Source organism: Manis pentadactyla, chromosome 4 (genome assembly GCF_030020395.1).
Source record: "Manis pentadactyla isolate mManPen7 chromosome 4, mManPen7.hap1, whole genome shotgun sequence".
Taxonomy (NCBI): Eukaryota; Metazoa; Chordata; class Mammalia; order Pholidota; family Manidae; genus Manis; species Manis pentadactyla.
In genome coordinates, this window is record NC_080022.1 from 182,603,489 (window position 1) to 182,628,872 (window position 25,384).

Here is a 25,384-nt window from a genome sequence, read left to right on the forward strand (position 1 = left end):
TGGGGCATTTAGATCTCTGCCACCTGACACGGCAGCTCCCAGTATGGCCATGAAGCCCTTGGAATCTGGCTAGCATGACTGAGAAAATGAATGATTTAATTTTAGCTAATTTACATCTGACAACTAAAGAAATAGAAAACATTTTTTCTGGTAGACACAGCTTTGTTTTGGTAGGACTACATTTCACTTGAACCCCTAAAAATTTAGCATCCAAACTAAGATGCATCAGAGTGTAAAATACACACTGGGTTGTAAGGACCTAGTATGAAAAAAAGAACGTGAAATGTCTCGATGTTTTATACTGAGTCTATGTTGAAATACTAATATTTTGGCTATTTTAGGTTAAATAAAATATATTGCAAAAATAAATTTCACTTACTTTTCACTGTTTTTTTTAACACGGCTACTAGAAAACTGATAATTACATATGTTGCTGGCATTATATTCCTTTGGATGGGGTGGTCTAGCTGCTTCACACATGCAAAGTCTACAGAAAGTACTGCTGATTATTTGGCTAAACACTGTAAACAGACAAGTTCATCACCTCTTATCTGGCCCCCAGTCTCCATGATAACCAGAGAAAAGCACCGTTCAGCCAGGTTTCTGGATGTGAGACATAACTTATGCCCCAGGAAACAAAATGAAGGAAGGTGGTGACAAAGGGATAAAATCGCTATGCCAAGTCCCTAATAACCTCCCTCCTTTTGGAATGGATTAAAGCGCAGCACAACAGGTTGGAAGAGAAGAAGGCAGATAATCAGGCCATAAGAATGCATTTCATTCTTATCTCAGCAGCAACTGGGGGCTCTGCGTCTCAGCAGCCACGGGGGAAAAAAGAAGGAATACGCAGTGATCTATGAAGACTGTTTCCACAGGGGAGGCAAAGCTCTTCCAGGTAGCGCATTCTAAAATAAATACCTTGTTTTGTAGCACTGCATGATCAGCTGGGCGATGGCCCTAGCAAAAATCTGACAATAAATGCTGTGGTGATTTTCACGTGACAGTTTATGGCATCTCCTCAAAGTATGCGTGGGGTCAGGAGAAGCCGCTCTGTGCAAGGGGCTAAGCTGACACAGCCCAGCGAGGCTGCCTTGCTCAGGGCTGGGTGTGAGTCTATTTGCACACTACATGTAACACCCAAACAAAGGATGACGAGCTGTCCTCAGATGGCTCTTTCCATATCCTGACAGTGAACCTGATACCAGGCCTGCTGCACAAAGTCCCCTGCACGAGCCGCTCTCGACCCTGGCTTGTCCCACTCTCGAAACAAGAAACCAGATTAGAACAAGAGCGAATGGGGGGGACGGTACCACGGGGATTTATTTATTTATTAGAATTTACAATATGTTAATGTTTATTTAAGAGTAAATTCATTAAAATGTTTTTATTTATTAAGATTTGTTCAAAAACAAATTACTTGCTCGTTCGGATACTCTATTCTATTCACAATATACTTTCGCCACATCCCCTGACTGAGAACAGCTGCCTCTGCCTCAGGAAACAAAATGTCTCCCCTAAATAGAACTTGTTCCCGGGCAAGCTTGGGTGGGCTCTAACTAATTCATGGAGTTACATTTTTTGCTAAGGGTCTAGAGCAGGGCAATGTGTGACAATGGCATTGTTCTGTATCTGTGCTGTCCAACATGGCGCCCGCTAGATGCATGCGGCTACTCCGTGCTTGACATGTGCCTAAGTATGACTGAGGATCTAGATGTTGCATTTTATTGAATTCTGATAAATAAATAGTAGAGCATTGGTGGCTCCAAGATCTACTTCCTGTCCTCTCTGACTCTAAAGCCTGTGCTTGTCCATGTGGCTAAAAGCCGCTGTACAAGTGCAGGTCCAAAAGGCCTTATAAAACCGTGTTCTAGCTAGTATCTGCCTGCCTGTAGCAGAAAGACAACTGGAAGTGACTGGCAACTCGGAGTCCTAATCCAAAAATGTGTTCAAATTCTCTTGCTTTAATGTTTTTCTTTAATATAAATAATAGGCATGAGGATGACGTAATCTAGTAGGTGGGGAAATGAGTCTTGATTATAACCTACATATATCCTCATGCAGCCTTACTTAACCTGAGGCCCAGAGAGTCGGTTGAAGGCATCTGTGTGCCTGCAGCCTGTGACAGGAGTTGACAGTGAACCTAAAAGGTTCCCTGAGACTTTTTTGTAGGGATCACACAGGAATCCCAGAGTCGCGATTTCACCTTCTGGGCGTTTGTGCAGCTCTCATGCTCACACCCAACAGCGTGATCTGGGTGTGTGCTACCAGCTTCTGCTATAGTGCACACCCAGGAACACGGTATGCTGAGCAAAATGTCATCCCAGACAGGAGCCTGCGCTAATTATAATGTCGGGCTTCCCACTGAGATACAGATAATTAAAGGAGAATATTGCAGTGTTTCCAAACTCCTGGAGTCAATGAGAAGCATCTTCAAATATAACCTGTTGGAGATGAAAATTAAAGCAATCCGGGACATCCCCACTCAGGACGAAGACCAGAACCCAACGAGCTTTCGGGATCAAAGCAGAGTGAAGACAGACATAGGAGGGAGGAGGGGTCTGAGGGAAGAGGACCAGGTGTAAGGAAATATAACATTTTTCAGGTCCTACTGTGTTCTAGGCATTGTCATCTGTGCTTCCTTGGTGCATATAGTCATTGGCTTCATCTCCCTGAATGCTGAACTGCAAGATAGATATTACCTCTACTTTACAGCTGGGAAATCTGACACTCGTGCTGTCTTATCTAAAGTCACCAGCTAGTAAAGCAGTGGATGGCTCCAGGATCCAAGCCCCGGCCTTTCTGACTCCGAATCCTGTGCTCGTGCCATCTCTCCACAGCACGCTCCTGGATGTGGATAAAGGGGGAGGACCTGCCTGGGTCCTGGGCCATCCTCACTCGGTTGGGGTGGTGGGTGTGTGGGGCTGCACGTGTGCTCATTCTGCACAAATCTGCGGAGCGCCCACAGTGGCAGGCCCTGTGGGTGGATGAGGCTTTTGGTCCAGGTTTCCCCGCCCAAATTCCCCTCCTGCAGAGCTGGGGGCATCTGCAGTGATGATCACACCAACATGCTGACGTGGTGTTGCAGACATTGACATTTAATGTAGTGAACTCCAAAAAGTAAGAAGCACTTCCTGAACTTCTCTGCAGCCCTATCTAAAATACCATGTAATCCCCCAGAAGCAAAGAGGCCCAGTTCATCAGAGCAAGGGGTGGAATGGAGGCAATATGGAAACCGAACGTGAATCAAGCTTGACCTACACCTGCTTCTGTGACCTCAAGGTTGGTCTTTAGCCTCGCTGGGCCTCAGTTTCTAAAATGTAAGGCAGGGTTATGAATATCCAAATCATATACATAGGGCACTTCATGTCTGGAACTTTGAAAGATCCCAGTGCGTCATGGCCTCTAGTATTATGAGTGCACTTTATTCCTGCCACTGATTTGTGGCTTTGAGTGGTGCTCGGCTCATTCATGAACTGAGCCTGGGCTTTGGCTGCAGAGAATGCTCCTCCCGTTTCTGGAAGCAAAACAGATGAAGTAGAGGCTGTTGCATCAGTGTTTTCCCTGGAAAGGTCCACATCTATTAACAGAATTTTCTATTCTGTCTTTGTCCCAGGAAAACAGTCAGTCAGTAAGTTTGTCTTATTAGCTACCAGCTCCTTCCTGCAAATTCGAAGTGCTGCCCCTCCACAGCCACCCCTGTGGACACCACACAAGTAAAGTGAATACCCAGGTTCACGCCCAAACAACCTCGAACCTGCTGCCTCTTATGACAAGGGGGTTTTGGCAGATGTCATTACCTGGGGATATGGTCACGTTCCTGGACTATCCGAGTGGGCCCTAACTATAATCACAAAAATCTCAGTAAGGATGCAGAGGGAGATTAGCCACAGAAGAAAAAGCAATGTGCCACGGTGGCAGAGGTTGTAGTTACGTGGCCACAAGACCAGGAATGCTGGCAGCCCCTGTAAAACACATGGAAGAGGCAAGGGACAGGTTCTCCCCTCTAGCCTCCAGCAGGAGTAAGGCACTGTGGACACCTTGACTGTGGCCCTGGAAAGTCAATTTCAAAATTCTGGCCTCTTGAACAGTGAGGGAATAAATGGAGTTGTCTTAGGCCACTAAACGTGTGATCATTTGTTACAGCAGCCATTGGAAGCTAACAAAATCCTTCATTCTGTTTCTAACCTGTAATTAAAACAACCCCGATAAGATTATCACAGGCACAAAGGGGTAACTGTTACTTCTACATAGTTTTGTGCGATTGGGGGGTTTGGAGATGTTGCGGTTGTTAGGTAACAGAGGTCCCCTTTCCAAAAACATTTTCATCTCATCACATAGTCATAAATATTCATTATAGAAAAGGTGAGTTATAAATCTCACAACAACATGAGGAAAATAAATAGCCACAGTCCCATAACCCCTAAATCCCAGGAATAACCAACCACTATTAATATTTCAGTGTATAGATTTGTGGGGCTTTGTTCCTTAAAACAAAATCACTTCTGATCAAAACTTTAAGCATTTCATTTAAAGCCCCACAATGCGGTCCGTTAGGAGACATCAATGAAGAGAAGCCAAATACGTAAAACTAGCCGTCATGCTGTTCTGTGGACACAAGCAGTGACCCCAGCTCTCTCTGTGTCATGGCAACAGCCAGCGAAGTGGACTTGACTCCTGACTCTAATGAGGGGAAAATTTAAAGCACGTGACTCATCTAGCCTCTTCTCCAGACCTTTAGACATCATTTCAGACACAAAGGAAAGCCCACCACATCATGGAGACCCACGGAAGTTAAATGCCCTCCCTTGGCCCACCTGGCGACTCAGGTAGAAGGCTTCTGGGACACCAGATCCTTGAATGCCTCAGCTCTTGGAGAATGGAGGTTAAGTACCAAAAGGCACCGATCATGTGCTCGAATATGCACTGGGCTTCACTACGAACTCTAACTTGGGATCTAAAAAGAAGATAGCATGGACTTTCCTATGAGAAGCTCGGTCTCCTGGGAGGAAGCAGACGCATGTGAAGAATTGCTGTTCAGAGTGATAGCTCTCATGACGGAAGCAGACGTGGGATGCAGCAAGGCGCCACAGGGAAGGCACGAGTAACATGGCTACAAAGTGAAACAAACAGCGTGCTATTTGCATTCTTGTGCCAGGGCTGGAAGGAACCGCAGTGATGATACACATAGGCTGTACGTCTTCAGACGGAGGAGTGTTTGAATGAGATCGCCTCTCAAACCCGTCTGGGCTCTAAACAGAACTTTCTTATGGACAAAGCAACAGGAGTGCATAAGATACTCCTGAAAACAGACTGGTAGGAACTCAATTGCTAGTTGATTCTTTATTCCACTCAAGACACAGAGAAGGTGCTTGTTTTCCCGAGGCCCAGGCATCTTTGGGAGGCTCAGCGCCCTTGAGTCTGTCCGAAACTGCATGAGATGCACAAGATGCACTTTAAGAGACCGTGGGCTCAAAAAGCTGTAGAATGCCGTGGCCGCCGCGGTCATTACCGTTCTCCCAGAGATATTTAAACTCCCTGCAAGACTACATTTATTTCTCCAAAGCTGGGCTTCTCTCCTGCTCTAGGGCTGTGGGTAGGCTTCCTGAGGCCCAAGAACACCCAAAGCTGCCTGCAAACTGTTGGGTGTGCATTATTCTCTTGTAAAAAGGCCCACAGCACCTATCAGGCTCTTAGGAGGGTTGTGAGCCACAGAGGTTTAAGAGCTCATTTGTCCTTGCACATCAGTGTTAAATATTAATCCAAGGGCCCTGGCTGTGCACACATGCTGACATGTGTCTCCTCACACTCCAGTAACCTCCAGGAGACAGACAAGACACTCGCTGATGACCTTTCTTTTTACTTCCACATTAAAAAAAATTTTTTTTCTAGCAAAATGTCATCCCTGGGACATATAAAACTGAACCAGCAAAGGCAAAAAACTTCAAAAAAAATCAATTATCCATTTAGGCACTGTGAAAAGTCTACCTTGAGACCTAGAGTCTCAGGGACTGTCAAAGCTCTAGTTAAATTTTTAATAAACTAAAAAGGATAATGTTAAAGAAGAGACCTTTCTAAAGGTAAGCTGGTGACAGACAAGCTCTGGAAATGGTTCTCATCAAAGGGCATGTCGCTGAGAATGGTAATTGCGGGCAAGAACTCTCTAGACTGGGGTTAGAAGTCCGAGTCTCCGGAAATGAGCCCCAGTGGGGTCTTTGGAGATGCATCTATTTGTATTTAGATCCTTGGTGATTTCACCCAGTGTCATGGGTTTAAAGGACAACTTTGTGCCAATGGTCCCCAAGTTTATCTCTCCGGTCCAGACTTCACACCCCCAAACTCCGACTCTTACAGGCAACCACCTAATAATCAGGATCTCTGCCTGCATGTCTACCAGTAAACCCCACAGTCCGAAACTGAGTTCCTGACGTCCCCGTCTAAAACCCACCCCGTCTCGGGACGGCAGCTCCATCCTTGCAGCTGGTCAGCCTTCCTTCCTGGGAAGAGCTCAGCCTCCTTCCTAGCCCCTGTCTTTCTCTCACACCCCACATTTAACCCATCAGCAAATATCCCTGGCTCCACCTTCAACAGACACCAGAACAGGACCACTTCTCAGTACCTCTGGCATCACCTCCCTGGGCAGAGCCACCGCTGTCTTCAACTGGGATTCCTGAAGACCCCCCTACATTCCTCCACACACAGGTCACCTTGCTCCCACCCCGGCCCCTCCTAAGTCCACTCTGAACTCAGCACTGAGGAAGAACCTTTTAAAGCACAAGTCAAATCACGTGCTTCTCTGTTCAAACCCTGGGGTGGCTCATCTCCCATAGAATAAAAATGAAAAGGCTTACCATGCCTCTGAGCTCCACTGAGGGCAGGCTGACCTTCTGGCTCACCTTGTCATCCTGTCCCTCCCACTCGCACTGCTCCAGCCACACTGGACTCCTGGCTCCTCCTCATGGGTGTTAGATGTGCTCCTGCCTCAGGGCCTTTGCACTGGCTGCTCCCTCCACCTGGAACACTCACTCTCCCCCAGTGATCGGCATGGCTGACTCAACGCAAGGAGATCTTAATGACGACCCTCACCACGCTATTTAAAACTGCAACTTCTTTCTACAACATGTTACCATCTCAACTGCCCTGGTGAACTTTTTCTTTCTTTATAGCACTAACCGCCTTCTAATACATATAATCAGCCTATTATTACTATGGTCATTATCTATCTCCCTGCTATAATGTTAGTCACAGGAGACCAGGGATCTTGGTCTGTTTTATGACAGATATAATCAAGTTCTTGTTAGGACACATTACTAAAACACAAATAATAAGATAAGGCAAGACTAGGATAGAAATTCCTCCTCGAACCTCTCAATCCAGGCAAGTGAGCTGCTCTCCGCTTAACAAACTGTTACCACTCGGCTTCTGATTAAGCCAACTCAGTTCAGATTCCCATGAGCCACTAGATCCTCACTTTGAAAGATACTATGCATTCCCCATAAAAGGGACACAAGGTTGAACTTGGACTTGGAAATGCCAAAGATCCCGAACAGGGCCTTTTCAGGGAAAAAGTAACACGTGAATCCGTGATGACTTAGGATCATCAGATTTCATTAGATTTCAGTGTCATTCCACACATCTTCCTGCCAGCACACTCTTGTTTCTGGCCTTCATCCAACTTCTCACAGAGTCAATAAGCATTTAAGAGAGTATACTCTGACTCTCCCTGACCATCTGCCAAATAAGCCAGGGAACAATTCCCACTGAGGATATGGGGACATGGAAGAGCGGCGGCAGGCGGGGCACGGGCAGGAGGCAGTCGGGGAAAGCTTATTCCTGGGTATACGAAGCCCATCACTATGAAATCTGGATCTTACAACACTCCTTGGCTTTTCATGGGGACAGGGAATCGCCAAAGGAACCTCATGCCAGTACAGTAACCTTGCTTGGCTCTACACCCACTGGACAGATCTTTATTCTTTATCAACTGGCTAAAGGAAGACACCTGAATAGCAAAGGAAGGCCAGCCACTGCTGTAACTGAAAAGACAGCGTGAGCACCTTCTCCTCTCCAATGATAAGCAGCTACTAGGTTGCAAGTGACTATGGAGGTTTTCAAGCTTGGCCTCTACCAAGCCCTCGGGCTTCACACCACCCTTTAAGATTCAGGGAATGGGTGTGACAGACCCTTGCACGAGGGCAAATCCAGGTTTGTGCCCTGGGGTCCCACATAAGGCTTCACCTCCAGGCAGACAGAACAGCAAGCTCTAGAAAACCAACCAAGAGTTTACTGATAACCCAAAGCCAAGAGAGAAACGAGGAACAAATGCAGAAGAAACATTTAGGGCAAACCAGCCTATGTGATCATATGACAGAAGCTCCTAAGACTGGGATGGAAATAATCAGGAAAGTGCTTCTCGTCTAGAGGAAGATCTGAGCTTAAAAAGTGATTGCACACATAGTCTTTTAGACAGATTGAATTCTGGAATATATAACATATTGAAACTTTCATTCCTTAAAGAGGACCAAAAAAGTTCTTTGTTGTGCAAGCAAAAGAGAATGAAGTTACCCACACAGGAATAAACCTGGGTTGCCAGGGTCGTTGCTTTCAAAGTACAGGAATAATGAAGCAGCACTTTTAAGGGCAGCACCTTTAAGGGCTGGAAAGAGAAACATGTGCCTTTAGCAAGCCTCACCAGTCAAGGCATGGTTCCTGTAATAGGCTAACAGGTTGATGTCATGAACTAACTCTTCAAGGACTTAGAGATCATGTCACCCGGGGATGTTCCTGAGCAAGATTAGTACTCAAACGTGAAATCCAAAATGATGAAAGGTGGATCAGAATGTTAAAAACTCAAGACTGAGGAAGTCAAAACTGGAAAGGAGGACGGGAGTATTATTAATATGAATAGTATTACTAATGCTAATGGTAGCTTTAATTTTTCAAATGCTCATTTGGCCCAAGTACTGTACCAAAATCTATCTGTAGGTAGGTATGTATGTGTGTGTGTGTGTGAGTGTGTATAAAATCAAGTACATAATAGACATTAAAATATATATTTATATATATATTTATGTATATTTTAAATATATATATATTATATATAACCATATATTTATATATTTATATAAAAATCCACAGTATCAAAATAAGTGTATTTTAATTTGTAAGTAATATCCCAGTTGTCTCAGTAGCAGAATTATATTCATGTCATAGAGTATATGAAGGTTCGGGGGCTCAAGTACTCTGTCAAGATACGCTAAGCAGTAGGGAGCGGAGCTGAAATCCCAAAATGTAACCCAAGGACTTTTCCTCAGGTTCCCTCAGTTGTTTAATGTAATATTTGTATTCTTCTTTTTATGCTTATCTGTGTTTTCTAATTACTCTAAATGAAACATATATGAGCTTTAAATAGAACACCAATAAATTTTTTTCAATGAAATCCAACAACAAATACAAAACAAATTACTCCAAAATGCTAAAAAGGAGAGGACCGGTAAGGACATTTCAGAAAGATGCCCATATGAACAAAGCAGGTAAGACAAACATCAGTGTTAAACTGTATTAAATTCAGTATTTTAAAAGAGTATTAAGCAGAACCAGAGGCAATCCGTGTTTATAAAAGGCACCTTCCATTGCAATCACATAACAGCTCTGAATTTATGTGGCAAATGACTTAATGGCTTGGGAAGATATTCCTATGAGGAAATCGGAGTGAAATTCTTCAAAGTAACTGCAAGGGGAAGTTTTAATATACATTGATCAATCTAGAAGAGGTAACCCAAAAAATACAGTCAAGAAAGTTTTGTACTCCCTCTGCAACACCCCTCAAAAAAGGACCCATATCATAATTGCCCACGGCCCTTTTCCAGCCAGGCAACTGAGCAGAGTGCCTTTACCCTCAGGCAGGTGGCCGGATGCCGCTGGGACAAGATCTCACCTGGCACGTTGTGTATGGTGATGGCCAAGATGAGCAGGGCGATCCTTCTCCAGCGGCCGCTGCCGGGCGGTGCCAGGTTCTCCTGGGAAGGCGCAGGGGCAGCAGGGCCCTCTGGCAGGCTGGCAGCCACCGGCTTCTTCCTCTGATGTGCCTCGCCATTCTCACTCTTGTCTGGGCAAAAAGACAGGGGCGGGAAGGGAGAGGGCTTTGAAAACGTGCGTGTGGTACTTGGATGAGAAGCAGACAGGAAATGGTCTACTTCCTAACTTCTTAACGACTGTGTATCCTTCTGACGGTTCCTTTATTCATCCATTTCTTCCTTCCTTCCTTCCTCCCTTTATTCATTCATTCATTCAGCAAACATTTATTGGAAAGATAATAATGCCTAATGTACAGGTACAAAAAAAGGGTAAAAAAAAGAAAATGGGATATTCTAGCACAGCCTATTTAAGAAAAACCACACTGAATAGTCATTAGGAGCGCAGATTCCAGAACCAGCCTTCCTGGCTCACTTTCTCAGTGGGTGGGGCTAAACAGGCTGTTCGACTTCCTTGTGCTTATTTCCTGATTCACAAAATGGGATACCACCCGTGCCTACTCCACTGGGCCTTGCGAGGACTAAGGGAGGGACGGCAGGTAAGTGCTTGGACTGTTCTAAGTGTTCGGTGTGGACTACTTTGTGCTGTGTGTCCCCCTCTCTCCCACAGCCCTCCAGGATTCTATCAGAGGTGACCTGCTCTCCTGGGCCCGCAGACTTACAGGAACCAATACAGGTGCCTGGCTCAGCCAATCAGATTCTCTCCCCAGGGACGGGCAACAGGAATGGGAAGGTCCCAGTGAGTCAAGTAGGGGTTCTGAATTTGAAAGGGCACATAATGTAAGGGCAGCTATGACTAGAATGGGTCGAGGAAGCAGCCTGACAGATGGAGGGAAGCAGATGCACGCAGACAAGTAGAGATGGGAAATCAGGCAGCCAGGGAGAGGGAAACAGAGACAGAGACACAGAGCGGGCTCTATCATTTCTAAGGGCCAGGTTGTCCCAAACACTCCTGGTCTCCTGGGTTATTTGTTTATTCCTGATGGAGGCAAATCTCCTGGCTCTGAAATACAGAACAGGCAGGAGGCAGAGCTCCCAGACTGCGGTTCACAGTGTGGGATGGATTTGTGGGAGAGGCTTCCTGGAAGAGGACAGTCTTGAGCAAATCTGCAACACGTGGTAGCACGAATGGGTAAAACGGTGTCTCCGTCATGCGTGAGTATATGAACCAGCAAAGCATAACCAGAGGTCATGGACGGGACACCAGCGCCTGCCTGTAGGGGGACCGTCCTGAGCAGGGCAAGCATACATCCATTTTGGGTCGCTATCCCAGGGGGCCTGTCTGCACCCCTTTGACCGACAAAGCGTCCTGGTTTGGATGATAAATCACCCCCTGGTTGGGGGAAAGAACAAAAGCTTGACTGATGCTCTGCTCTGTTGGGGGACATCCTTCCCTGAAGTTCATGGCCATCAACCTGAAGAACAGGGAGGGACTCTCTGTGGAAGTGCTACTTCCTTTCTCTATTTACACATTTTCCACCAGCAAAAAACTCTCATCTCTAAGCTGAAAGTTGCAGAAAATATGCCCCAAGTCAAATTAGGAAACAGCGGGCAGCTGGCTGGGCCTCCCCTCGCTCCTGGCTGAAAAGCAAGGCGGGGCTGTTCCTCTCACCCCATTTAGCCCAGAGTCTCAGTGTATAAACTCCATCATTGATGCGCTTTGCAGATAAACCCACCTCAGTGGAATGTCGTTTGTATTTCAAAAGCAAGAAAAGAAAAAAAAAAAGCACGTTTTTTGAAAATCATTCTGTTTGTTTAGTCAAATCGAGCAAATACAGCTTGAAAAGCAAGAAAGCGCCAAAGGGCAGGCAGACCCACCCTTCCTCAGGGCCCAGGGGGTCCCTCCTGCGAACAGCTGTACTCTTGGTTCTATTCAAGAGAAGGGGCCTCTTGCTGATCCTCTGAAATGCAGGGGTACCAGCCCTCCGATGCACGGTAGCCACAACTCACAAACCTGGCCTCTCGAGGACACAAGCTGTCTCGCTGGAGAGCAACTCCTCCCAGACAGTATTTGCACAAGGCGAGGCTAAATACTCACCGTGAGGAATCCACACGTGTGTGTGTGTGTGTGTGTGTGTGTGTGTGTGTGTAAATACAAGCATATGATTGCCATCTTCCTGCCTCAGATACCTACAGCACGGTGTGTGTGTGTCTCTGTACACAGCTGGGGGAGTGTTTTTGTATGTATTAAGTTGACAATATCTGCTGACTCAGGTTCCAGAGGCTGGTTAGAAAACTGAACTGACCATTTGGGATGGCAAGTTCATAAACCCTGAACATGTGAACAAAGCAGGCCCCGGGGCTGTCCAGGAACTGAGCCATATTGCGGTGCAGGGTCCTTGGCTTTCTCCTAGGCCAGCCAGAGGATGCCGATGACGGGCTTCCTTTGAGCACATAGACCTGACCCATATGCTCTCCAATAGGAGTTGATTGGGGAAAAAAAAAAACCAAACTCCTCCCTTTCGGGATTTTCTGATTTAAGAGAGGACAGACAGGGAAGACATAGCTGATTCCTTTAAATCAAAGAGGCAGAAATGCACCCTCTAACCAGCACTGAGTTTTCACCCATTGTCACAAAGGCATTAGACTCTGACTCTGCTGCAGATAAGGCACAGAGGGCAACGGAGATGGGCAACATCAGCAAGTTACAGCAGCCTGCATGGGTTTAAAAAGAACACTAGAGAAGCATAACCAACCGAGGTAGGGACGCATGCCTCACTGTGGGGTCCCAAAGTGTGAAAACTGATGTCAGTGCCTTCTCTAGTGGGAAGCGGGAGGGTGTGAGCACCTGGCCTACTTGTGAGAGTTAAATAAGTCACCACTTGGTAACAGCCATTAATGAGTCTGCCATGAGGAAATCTGGCCCAAATAAATCACTGCAGAGCGCATGGATGCATCCCAGGCAATGAATCTTCTTGCCTCTCCTGGTAAGGCCGGTTAAGCCATTGCATGCCATCAAGGAAAATGCCAGCACCATGGGCCAAGGATGAATACTTAACAGAGGCAATTGCCAAGCCTGGTGTGGGGTGCAGGAGTGTGCAAGACCCTGTGAGATTTCTTGAAAGAGGAAAGGTTGGGGCATTTGCAAAGGAGGATTTGGCAAAGAGGAAGGAGCCGATGTCAAGTTGAGAAATGCAAAATGGCATCAGTGACACCAACTAATAGGTTGTACTGAGAACTTATCCTCAATTAATCCTCAATCCTTACAAAAGCTCCATGAAGTAGTGATTGTTTCTTTTTAAAACATGAGGAACTTGAAGAGCAGAGAGGTGAAGGAACTGGTCCCAGGTCACACAGCCAGCCCAAGGTGGAGTCAGGGTCAAGGCAGGTCCTTCCCCACCCCAGGCCACCTCTTTCTCAGGGCCCAGGCTGGCTGGGTGGAGGGGTGCGGTGTTGGTCTGTGCCTTTGCACGACAAAAACAGTAGTGAGATTGGCCACTCCAGTGACATTTAGGGGCTCAAAATCCCACGTCCTTAGTTCAGAGAGGTTTAGATTACACAGAGGGGATGGTGAGCTTGCACTGGGTGAGGGCGGAGGAGGAACAGGCGTGGGGGCAGTCTCACACCTATGATCATTCCCACGCATAGACAAACCTGAAAACATTTCATGAAATCAGTGTTTCTTAACCAATTCGACTCCTAAGTGTAAAGCAGTAGAAAGTATTTATGATCACCAAGCACAGAGCACAGGGTTACAATCCTTTCCAAAGGTGGAAAGGAAAGATTTCAAAGTTGCCTTTTACCAAGAGCACATTTTTTAAAATTTAAACTCAAGCATCTAAGAATCCACACAAACAAGGGATCCACTGCCGGGCTGCCATTTGTCCCCCACTTCCTCTTTTCTGGAGAGGCACTGCCTGGCAGCATTTGAGAATGAGGGTCACAGTGGGACAGGCAGACCAGTCCAAGGGTCACTTTTGCCACTGAATCATCAAGTGACCTTATGTGACACCTTTGCTTCCTGGTTTCCTCGCCCCCAAACAACGGATGTAAGTTCTTGCTCGACGTCAGATCTTAATGCAAAAGCAGTCCCTGGTCTGGCAGACACAAGCTGGGGGGCCAGAAGCATACCCGGCTGCCCGAGTAGGCCCCCTCCCCGTCAACTTGGACATCCTCCCCAGTGAAGACCCCCTCCCTAGATCCGTGGCTCTAAACCACCCTTGATCAGCAGCGACTTCTGAAAGTATGGGAGAAGCTACAGCCTTCTCTCCAGCAAAAAAAATGCACAGAGAGATGATTCTGAAATAATTTTTGAACCCTTATGGATTTTCAAGGACCTCACACTGACAACATCTTGCTAGATAAATGTCATGTTAACCTTTGTTTTCATAACCGGTGGGCCCAGCACCGCCAGAACCCAGGATGTTGGCTGTCTCTGTGATGATGTAACCAGCCAAATCTAATAGGCCCAGTGACGGAACCCCGGGTCTCCAGGGAATACAGCGGCACTAATTACCAGATCACCAGCCACAAAAGCTTTAAAAATATCCCCAAGATATCACTGGAGATGATTTGGTTGCAGTGATAGAATTACCACCAAGAGGCAAATCTGCATCTGCTAAGCACAGAAAACTTCAAATCCCTGGGAAAATACCTGCTTTCTAAACCCCTTACATAGCATAAAATGAAGAGCAGCCAGTGATAGATATTCACTATGTATCATATATACACAAGCAAGAGCCAAAGGCCCATCAAAGGCAGGGAAAGAGGAGGATCCGGTTACTTATATTTTTCCTTCCTTCTTGCCTCCCAGAGAATCAGTATAACTTGGGGCAAGAAATTCAATTATCAACATGAATGTGACAATGCTTGCTCAGAATTTGGTTCCGTTTCTTCAATGTGGAGATTAGCATGACTTCCTCTGTATAATTAATGCTGAACTTGAACATGAAATGATGACTCAAGATGGCTTAACATCAACCTTGGCACGTAGGAGAACCAAGGCCTGGGGACGCCCTTCGTGACAGTCACACGAAATTTAAGAAAAAGCCAAGGCGGTTTCCCAGTCCTGGCAGGAAGACCCCTCACTGCAGAGACATCCAAAACCCTAAGGCCTAAGACTGCCTCTCACCCTAGCCACAGCTCTCATGCTGCCTCTTTGTCAAGCCGTAAACATAACTACATTAAAGACTGCTCTCCAAAGAGAAAAAGTCCCTAATATCCCCAACACGATGGCTGTCATTCGTCCCCACCCCTTATGCAGTTCATGCACGTTGCTGTGCACATTTGCGGTCAGCACAAACAGTGAAGACGGCAGACGCTGGGGCATCACGGGTCTGTCAACCATGGGGTCGTGGCTCTGTCGATCATTAAACATAAGGCTTCAGGCAAATGCTGACTCTCTCCTTCAATGCCTTTTTACTAAAATGGGCTTTATAATCATATCTACTTCGTAAGTTTGTAATGAGAACTAAATGTATATATAAAACAGTTGGCACAGTGCCTGGTACATGAAAAGCACAATTAATGTTAGCTATCACTATTAATTATACATCTTAATCTACACGTTTGTATTCCACCTAAAACTACAGAAATATTTTCTAAAGTTCTTAGCCTCTCTAACTCTAGTTTTTAATGGCTTGAGGGCATTTTGCTTAGTTTTGAGACTATCATTTGCAAACCGTTTCTTTTTTGTTCAAGTTTGAATGGTTTCTTCTTTTCTAGATGCTAAAAGATGCAGTGCCTCCTCTTGCCACACGGGGGCATACTCCTTCTGCTCCCTTCCACCCAGAATGGGCATCCACCCAGGAAAGTACCTCTTTGATTTCATATACTAATTCTTGGTTTCATGACTTCATGATTCATATATACTACTGATTCAAAAAGGGGCTGACCTGTCAAGAAAACGGAGCTTAGCACCTGAGGAAAAATTTCTATTGCAAATGGGGGTATCTTTGTGCAAAGAGCCTAAGACATTTCATGTGCTTGCTTGTAACTAATGGTTGGCCAACAACTGGTTTTCTAAAACTGAGCTACAGGGGAGCTGCATGTTATAAATGCAAATGCAGGAATATGCATTTGAAAATAAATAAGAAAAAGTGCCCTCCATTTACCCATTGCTCCCTTTCTACCTTCCACTACTATCTTTTCAAAGTAGTCTTGGCTTCAACTTGCCAGAAAAGGAGACTAGTTGAAATGGAGAGAAGAGTTAATTAATTCTTGGCTTTTCATCTTCTGGGGGTCCAAGTCCTGGTGGTTTAAGGGAGAAAAAGGATTTTCAAGGGGGTGACTTTGACTCTTCAGAATTTTTTTCCTTAAGTGTTATCTTTAGAACCCACTGGGCACTTGAGACATGACTCAACCATCAGGAAATGGGATGGTGGGAATGTGCCAACATAGTGCAGTCTATCATTTGGGAAGAAGAAAGGAAAACCAACAGCACAGGGCTCATTTAAATTTCATCGATTCAGTAAGTTTAATGGGCTTAAGTGGTCACGGCAAGGCCCATCAGCCATTTGATCCATCCTGCCATTGGGAGAGTGCCCCCAAACTAAATGCTCCTGCCAATAACCTCATTTTTGATTATAAAGATAAAAATCATAGTAAAGCAACCTTGGAAACTCTAAAAACAGATGGAAGAAAATTTAAATCACACAGAATCACATCACCTAAAAAAAATAAACAATTTGAGTTTGGTGTATTTTCTTCCATGCTGTTTCATGTGGTTTTACATAATTACGATATCGTATTACGTAACTGCAGACCACTTTGTTCCCACTAAACATAACCTAAGCATTTCCCCCATATGACTCAAAACCCTTAACAAGCCATTTCAAGCAATACAAATTATTATTTACATTCTCAAACCATTGGGCATATAGGCTATTTCTAATTTTTTTTTCTATAAATATCGCTGCAAAACCTTTAACCTATGTAAACAATCAGAAGTTTGAACAAAGTTCCCAGAAGTTGAACTGCTGATCAAGGGCTTTGATGCGTTTGTCTAATTAATTTCCAGAAAGGCCATGCCATTTATACTCCCAGGAACACAGTTTCCGAGTTCTCATCATGCCATTGCTTAGTCAGCCTGGGTATTTCTCTTTTCAAAACAAAAGTATTCATTTATGGAGGAAATGACATTTCCCTTACTTTGTATTTCTCTGACTACAAGTGAAGCTGAACATTTTTCAGAGTTTCAGGCGTATTTCTTTCCTCTTTTGTGAAAGGTCCTCTGTCCAAATGAGGCCTCTTTAAGTAATGATAATTTGATTAGCTAATTCCCTACAGACACAGGCAATTTTCCTGTGATCCACTTATGTTTGTCACTGACTAATGAAACCTAGCTGGGAGCAGCAGGTATTATTGAAAATCAGACAGATGCACCCACCTGGCCACGTTGGAGTTTCAGCCTCCAGTTTTCAAATTCCTTTTCAAAATTCCTCAAGACAGCATAGCACCATTTTTTAAAAAAAGCGCTGTCTGCTTTATTTATGCCACTATCCGGTATGACCCCAAAAGCTACTTTTCTTTTTCAATGTCGAAACACCGCTCTTTTCAAAAGCAGAGGATATATGAAAGTCTCTTGCTTTCCTTATCTGCACTCCCACCACAACCCTAAGATTCTTGTAAGCCACGCAGCAGTTTTGCAAACTCTACATATAGCAAAAAGAATCTAGTGTGGACAGAATCCTTGCTAGAGTTTCTGGATTTAGCAAATAAAAAGATCAGCTGTATTTGAATTTCACATAAAACAAACATTTTTAGTATAAGTATGTCCCCAAAATTGCATGGGATATATTAATACTGAAAAGTATTCATTTGTTTATTTGACACTGGAATTTACTGGGTAGCCAGTATTTTATCGGACAGCCCTTCTTGTGCTCAATTTAGGGTACGAGTTCTAGGCTGGAAAGAAGTTAGGCAAACTGACTGCCCTCTACTCTGGAAGCAGCCACACTCAGTTCAGTGGGAAACCAGTCAAGGATGCCCTGCGTGGGTCATGTTTAATCCAAGGCAGGAAAAGATTCCGTTGGAGATAAAGGAAACTTCGTGGAAAGGTGACTGAAGTATTTATTATGCTTAATCACTAACCTTTGGGCAGAGAAGCACCTGGAGTTTAAGAAACATGATGAAAAACTTATGTGCAATCTTTGTAACTATAATAGATATTTCCATTTATCATTCTAATAATCACAAACCACACAATTACCAGAAGGTCAAATGCCGCTGGTTGTAAGAAGGCTGATTCAATTCCGCTGTCTTTCAGTCAGGGCCTATTCTGCAGGCACAGAGCGTAATCCGTGCCTTACCTGTGATGCTTATGAATAACCAATTGCTTAGCAACAATACAGGCACAAACAGATCTGCATAACTGGTAAAAATTAAATGCACATTAGAAAAAGAGATGGGTTCACTATTAGCTATAAAGATTTCTCATCCATTAAGCAAGCCACCCACTTAAACACTGCTTGTTCCAAATATCTACGTAAGGTAATAATTTCTACTCTCAATCAACGGAGTCAAAATTTCCAGTAAGGTTAAAACATCCACCTACCGGATCAGTGCTTCCACTTTAAAGGCACAAACAACCATTTCATCAACATGAACTTATTCCTGATGAATTAGTTGTGTTCTCATAAGAAATCCCAGGTGGGTTCTCCTTTGTCCACCTTGCATTTGCGTGTGCAGCGCAAATGCCCCGGTGGGGAAAGAGATCATCACAACTTTGGGTGCATCTACCAGCAAAAGATATTTGCTTCCAAAACGTCTCAGCACACTCATTAGAGAAAGAGCCTTCTGGAGAACACCAATCCTTGTGAGAGTTTTGCAAAGGACTCTCAGCCGCCCCCAAGAAAGATGGAGCCCCTCACGTAACTTATGTGGTTGTCAATTACCAGGAAAAGGAGAAGCATCTAAGAGAACAGCACCTATGGCAGGACTCATGTCCATCAGCTAATATTAACTGCCATGGGGCTCACTTCCCCCTTTGAGGTAGTGCTGTTCTGCCACCTTCTCGAATTGAGGATAAAGATGAATAGGCTAGATACTGCATCTTCAAGTGTGGACGCTGCAGTGTCATGGGGAGAGCCTGTACAATGTCAATTCTGGGGGCCCACCTGGAGCTACTGAATTAGAACCTCTGGGAGAGGGGCCCAGGAATCTGCACTGTACACTCCCTATGCCCTCCCCTGGCCCTCACTCCAAAGTAATTGTGATACAGACTAAATTTTGAGAATTGGTGTTTTAGACTGTACACTTTGTTCGGGTACTTCCTTTGTACCTGAAGTTACTTCAGTCCAAATATTACTGCCCAACTGGGCATCTCGAGGTAATACGCAGGGATATACCTGACCCGTAGTTGTATCTGAGCACCTCAGGATACACAGGACTCTTTTCTAAACAGGCAGTGGGGAAGGCAAAGGGATTTAAGACTAGAAGGTGAAAAGTAAATGTGTCGTCTTGATAGAAACCATCATTTCCTGATATCTAACAAAAATGCTCTTTTTTTTTTTTTGAAGATACAAGCCATCAGCAAGAAAGGTAACCACCCACAGAAAAACTGAAAGAAAAATAAATTCCTCCAAATTAAGGAATTCTGTCTCTCATATTCCCTAAGTCTATATAGGGTCTATGTAGGGTCTAAGTTTACATAATCCCTCCATCCATAAATATATATACCATTTCTTCTCTTGCCCTAGGAGTTGGTCACCAAGAGTCAAAACATGACAGCATCGTATGAAAACCATTAGCAACTACCATCACGAGTGCACATATTGCCAGTATTCACAAATAGCATTATATTCTGCACACTACAGTAAGGAAACAAAATCTTTCTTTTATCAAAGGCCACATAACTGCAAGGAAAATATAGGGCTGCAAAGGTTAAGTGAGACCAGAATTCCATAAACATTTCTTGGTATATGGATTTTCTTGCTTTTCAGGATGCTAACAATCGACACTCAGACACAGGATAATTGCTTGAGATAACAACAAAAAAAGGAAAAGATAAGCCCAAGCCTGAAGATTTAGCGTTTGCTTTCTGTCTTTGTTACAAGAAGGTAAGAAAGCTGAGACTTGACCTGGATGCAAAGGAGAATTTAAGTCTAAGTCTGGCTTCAGTAGAGCGAGGATGTCAGATACAGTCCTCAGTGGAGGGCAGCAGAGGCCAAAGACATCATCGGAAGGATACTGGGGGGCTGAGGAACCACCCAGGAAGGCCACAGAACCCATTCTGGAACCTTGACAGGGCCAAGAGAGACGAGGGCTTCCTGCTCCCCCAGCAAAATGCCAACACATCACTTGGGGCGGCACCTCTATCCCCAATGTTGGAGACCAAATACCCGAGTTTAGGTCACTGGCACTGACTGCTGGCCTCTCCTGCTGGAATCACTGTCCCCTCTGCTATCGAGTCCATCAGCTGGCCATGCCATGGTCACCTCTAGCTGCAAGGGAGGCTGGAGGTCCAACTTCTATCCTGAAAGGCAGCTCTGTCTTCCACCACGACTTGCAAGGTGTGGGGAAGGGAGAGTCCCAGACACAGTCAAAGGTTTTGAAGCAAGAGCACGAAGGAGAGACAGAGGGAAGAACAGGCAAAGCTACTGCTGGGCAGCTTCACTCATGTCCGCAGGCACCTATGTCTTCAATATACTGGTCTACATTAGATTTGCACCAGACTTTCCTCTCGCTGTAGAAAGACACAATAAAATGAATGGAATCAGTGGTGTAGAATTGAGGCCAACTCTATCTCCAGTTTTCTGCACGTAATCTAGGAAAGTCCCAACCTGTAAAAGTCTTAGCTTCTTTCAACTGCTGATGAGCTGGACTGGGTAGGCTTCAGGGCACCTTCCAGAGCTAACATCGGTGCTTCCAGAACAGCCTTTGCCAGAGCCGGCCCAAACGATCGCTCATCCCAGGAAGCAGGACAGAGTGGCTATTTCCAGTGTTCACAGAACTCTGTTCTAGCCCAGGAAATCCCCCAAGATGAGCATCAGGGACAAGTGATCATAAAATAAGAATGTCCACTAAATAAGGAGAAATCCATTTGCCCAGAGGAATCGTCATCTCCTTGTGCCCTAAAATGAAAGGCATTCTTTTTCCTTAAAATGTAGTAAAATATTTTCTGACAATACAAAAATCCCCACGTATTATAGGAAATACAGAAAACACTGATAAGCCTAAAGGAAAACTAAAAATCATTCACTGCCCAGAGGTGACCACCTTTTAAAAATTCTGACAATCCTTTTTATATTTATACTGTATATATTTATAGATACACACACACACATTTTTTAAATTGGACCATACTGGTCTGAAACATGACTTTATGTAGCAATGAAGTGTGAACATACTCCATATCCTAATTTTTCTCCTGAATCAGTGGGTCTCAACCAAACTTCTATTCATTTCTAGAAGTCAAGATGGGCACAAGGCACAATTTCCAGTAGCCAAACAGAACTAAGAACACATACTCAAGACTTTTTTTCCCTATTAGAAGAAAAGATATGTTTATTTTCCAAACCATTTCAAAGTCAGGCACAACCAGTTGCCTTCCAACTTCCTAGTGAGCTTTGCTATTTATGGTAATAAAAGCTAGATGGATGGGAATTACAGATCGCCACTTAAAAATTGGCCCAATTTTGGTTGAACTTAAAAGGGCCAATATTTCTTGTCCTGAGAGTTCTATGATCTATACATTACCTTCCTGTGTGGTTTCTGAGCCCTTCCTTCTTCAGGCTCATTTAAATGTTACATTGGAAAGAATACGTGTAGGAGGATGGTTCTTTTTGAAGCCTGATTTTCCATAACAGTGGATAGTTTCCCTGTGCACCGTTTCTTTGTCATCGGTCTGCAGGTCCACCAACTCCCACGGCTGCATGCACTACAAGGGAAAGGCCTGAGCGCCTCCTGCTCATGATTGTATCTACAGGGCCATGCACAGGGCCTGGTACAGAGGAGGGACCTAATATTTGCAGAATGGAAAATGAAAGCCAATGGATGCTCTTTGCCAGAGAAATGCCCACACACTTCCACCCAGGACATTGTGCACATATTGTTGCAAAGTTTGTGGTTTCCCTTAAGGTTAAGAACCTGATTCTAAAATAACCTGTCCATTGAACAGATCAACGTTTATTTATCCAAATGCATATTTTATGGACATATGGATCAAGGGTCAGCAAACTATGTTTGTAAAGGTCCAGACAATAAAAAACATTTTAGAATTCTTGGGTCATTCCAACTTGGTTGCATCTACCCACCTCTGCCAAAACTTTTCCCAAAACAGCAGGCTATATTTGGCCTGCATGTTATACTTTGCTGACCCCTGATACAGACTATGAAAAAGCAGGATTTTTAAGATTCCTATCTCTTGGTCATTGTGACCCTCATGAGAAATATCCCAAAGCTTTTCTGCTCTCCAAGGAATTGAATTGCCTAGGTCCACACAGCAGCTGGTATGGATAGAACCCAGTGATGTGTGAATCGTAACAGAAGTCATGGGCCAGCGTGACTAACTAGAGAGAAGAGTCCGGAGAGTGGCCACCACTGCCCACTGGAGAAAGGGCCCTCGTGGTGTCCGTCCAGTGGTGTGCATTGACGTTTGCACTAAGGGTGCAATGCTCCCTGAGCCCTGTGTGTCCCATTCACACAGGCCTGGACTTGATAAACCAATGGATGAACATGAATTCAGTGTGCCTGGATTTCCAGGAAACACTATGCTGTCAGTGGATTAGACAAATCACATGGTGGACTTTTGTGCATATATCAGAGGTGCCTACTAACAGAAGACAGTATTTCAATCCAATCTTCCCCAAGGAACAAAGAGAAATTAAACAGAGCAGAGAAGAGCAGCCCCATGCGAGTGAATGAGAACCTCAGACAGGGAGAGCCTGACCCTCAGGGGCTCATACAATCACCAGCCCCTGGGACACATGGCAGCCCAAGACGAAGCAGACCGGGCCTCGTGAGCAGCCCTCCCTGCCCACTTCAGGGCCAGCTGTCACTGAGGGAGCGCCTACAACATACCATGCAAGACTCCAGATGTCTAGCCACCTGGAGAACCTTTTACCTTCTTAATCCTAGAAGCAACTCTGTGAGGTAAGTTCTTTCCAGACTATTTTGCAGAGAAGGAACGGGACAGCTCAGGGACCTGCCCCGACATTCTTGCTGTCAGTTAGCTGGATAGCCAGCCATCTTCCTGGCTCTGCCTTCTTCCTGCAAGTAAGCAGCTACCCTCTTGCTAGGTGGGGTGTGGAATGCTCCTTCCCCACTCCTCCTGTTTCCCCAAGAAGGGATTTTCCCCTAAACACTCTTGGCCTTTTGTCCCGCTCTTCACACCCCCCTAGAGGCAGAGTGAGCTCCCTGAGAGGAGCCGGGCAGGCACGGTCCAGCCTCCTCCCTCTTGCCGTGAATGCCAGGGTGCCCTCGGGTAGCATGACTTCTGGTCTAGTCGTCCACGCTGCAAGTTTACAGGCCCACAAGGCCCCCCAGATGTGTCTGTGAGTCGGGTGGGAAGTTGGCCTAATGTTGCAGTTCACCCTTCTGAGTCCTACTATCGATATATATCAGAGCCAGTGCCTCTAACGTAACTTTCGCTGGTAATGAAGGTGAAATTGTTATTTTCACCTGCCTCCTTTGCTGCTTCTAGCTGATTCGGAACTCAGACGGGAAAGACTGAGGTGCTTAGCTTTGGGCCTCTTCAAACCCAACACCAGACCCCAAACCTGACAGAGTCTCCAGAGCACAGTGGTCAGTTTGGAGGGAAACATGGGACTCGGAGCAGCCAGTCAGAGCCCTTGGTCCATGGATAGCACCCATGGGCACTGCCCTGGGCCCACCTTCTCCTGCAATGCTCTCTGCCCACGTCCAGCAAACCCCCAGGCCCCTACAGTGGTACCCTGGCCATGAGGTCTGGGCACCGTAACCACTCAGCCCAAGAGAGCAGCCGATCTGCTTGACCTGGTCAGTCCTGGTCCTTGATGAGCCCCATTTCAACCCTGCCCAAGACTCTGTCTGAAGGAGAGGAGCGGGTTGAGGAAGAGAAAGGCAGTGTGCGCAAGTGGGCACAGGTCTCCTTCTGCATCTTCCTCACCTTTCCCTCAAGGCAGGCCTGCCTCGCCAGCACCGAAGGCTCCCAGACACTGATCAGATTCAAGAAAATGACAGAGAGTGGAACAAGAGGGTATCTGGGGTTAGGACAGGGGCGTGAGTTGCATCTCAACAGGTAAGTTTGAGCAGGAAGACATTCCAGCAGGTAAAGTGCAGGAGCAAATGGCACAGCGTTCCACAGGTTCAGCTGAGAAAGGCCCCTTTCCAAGGGAGAGAATGGAGGTCGTGACAAAGTACATTCTGCCAAGAGAACCTGCAACGGGCAGAAGCGCCATTTTAAGTAAGAACCGTCCCTGTGTTAGCATAACTTACACAAAGGGGAAGCCACAGGCAGGTCCTCATGGGCATTCAGGATGAGGTGGGCTCACTTAGAATCATCCTGAGCTTTTGGTGGAGAAGCAATTAGCATATCATTGAGATGCTAATAACCTGCACTCATGTAAATGCAACTAAATGTTGGTCTTGAAAAGTTTGTTGTCTTAATTAGCTAAATATTTCCCCAGCAATATTTCATGCTATTAATCTGTGCAAGAAACATCTCAGAGTGCAAAGGTAAACTGCCACCCCCACTGTGGAGAAAAACCACCACTATAAGAGCAGGGTCCCCACGGACAAAGAGAAATCACTCAGTCCCACCTTGAGCAGACTCCATGAAAAAGAACAGAAGGCACATATCAGGGAGTGGACGGCGGGAAGCAGACTCTGCCGGCCCTGCTGGAGGGCACGTGGCAGAACGGCCTGGCCTGCAAACTGCCACCACCTCCCCATTCACCAGGTCAGCAAAAGTGATTTGGAAGAAAGCTACAGGGGCTATGCGTACCCAGAAGTTTCACCTTTTTTAGCATATGCACTGTATGCCTGTGTGCATGCGTGTGTGTGTGCGTGTGTGTGCATGTGTGTGTGTGTGTTTGTGAGAGAGGGAGGGAAGGAGAGACTACACACACATGGGCTCCCATGCAGCTTATGGTCAACTTATTTGAGGTGGTCTGGCACTTTCTCCCAATCCTCCTCTGGGGACTGTCAATCAAAGCAAAGGATGGACGGCGGGTGGGCAGGCTGGCTGAGGGCACCCGGTCCCCCAGCAGCCACAAACCAGGGAGACACAGGGAGAGCATGGACCAGGCTCTCTGGAGCATTCCTCTTCCACCTCTTCAGGCTTCTCTCTTTCCCTTCTCCTCTGAGGAAAATAAAGGGGATGCTCTACCTGACTGCCTGGAAAGGGGCAGGAAAGAGCATTTCTGGGGGATGAGAACTTGGGTCCATTCAAAGCTTCTCCGCCCACCTGAGTTCATATCCCAGCCTTACCATTC

At 45.6% G+C, this 25,384-nt stretch overlaps 1 protein-coding gene across 9 annotated transcripts in view; it reads right to left on the reverse strand.

Moving 5' to 3' along the window:
• SLC39A11 (solute carrier family 39 member 11) overlaps positions 1–25,384 on the reverse strand; it is a 382,305-nt gene that overhangs the window by 119,590 nt on the left and 237,331 nt on the right. For all 9 annotated transcript variants that reach the window (XM_057501668.1, XM_057501669.1, XM_057501667.1 and 6 more), the window contains one exon: positions 9,935–10,105. In XM_057501668.1, the coding sequence (XP_057357651.1) occupies positions 9,935–10,105 (171 nt within the window). The remainder of the gene's footprint in view (positions 1–9,934; positions 10,106–25,384) is intronic.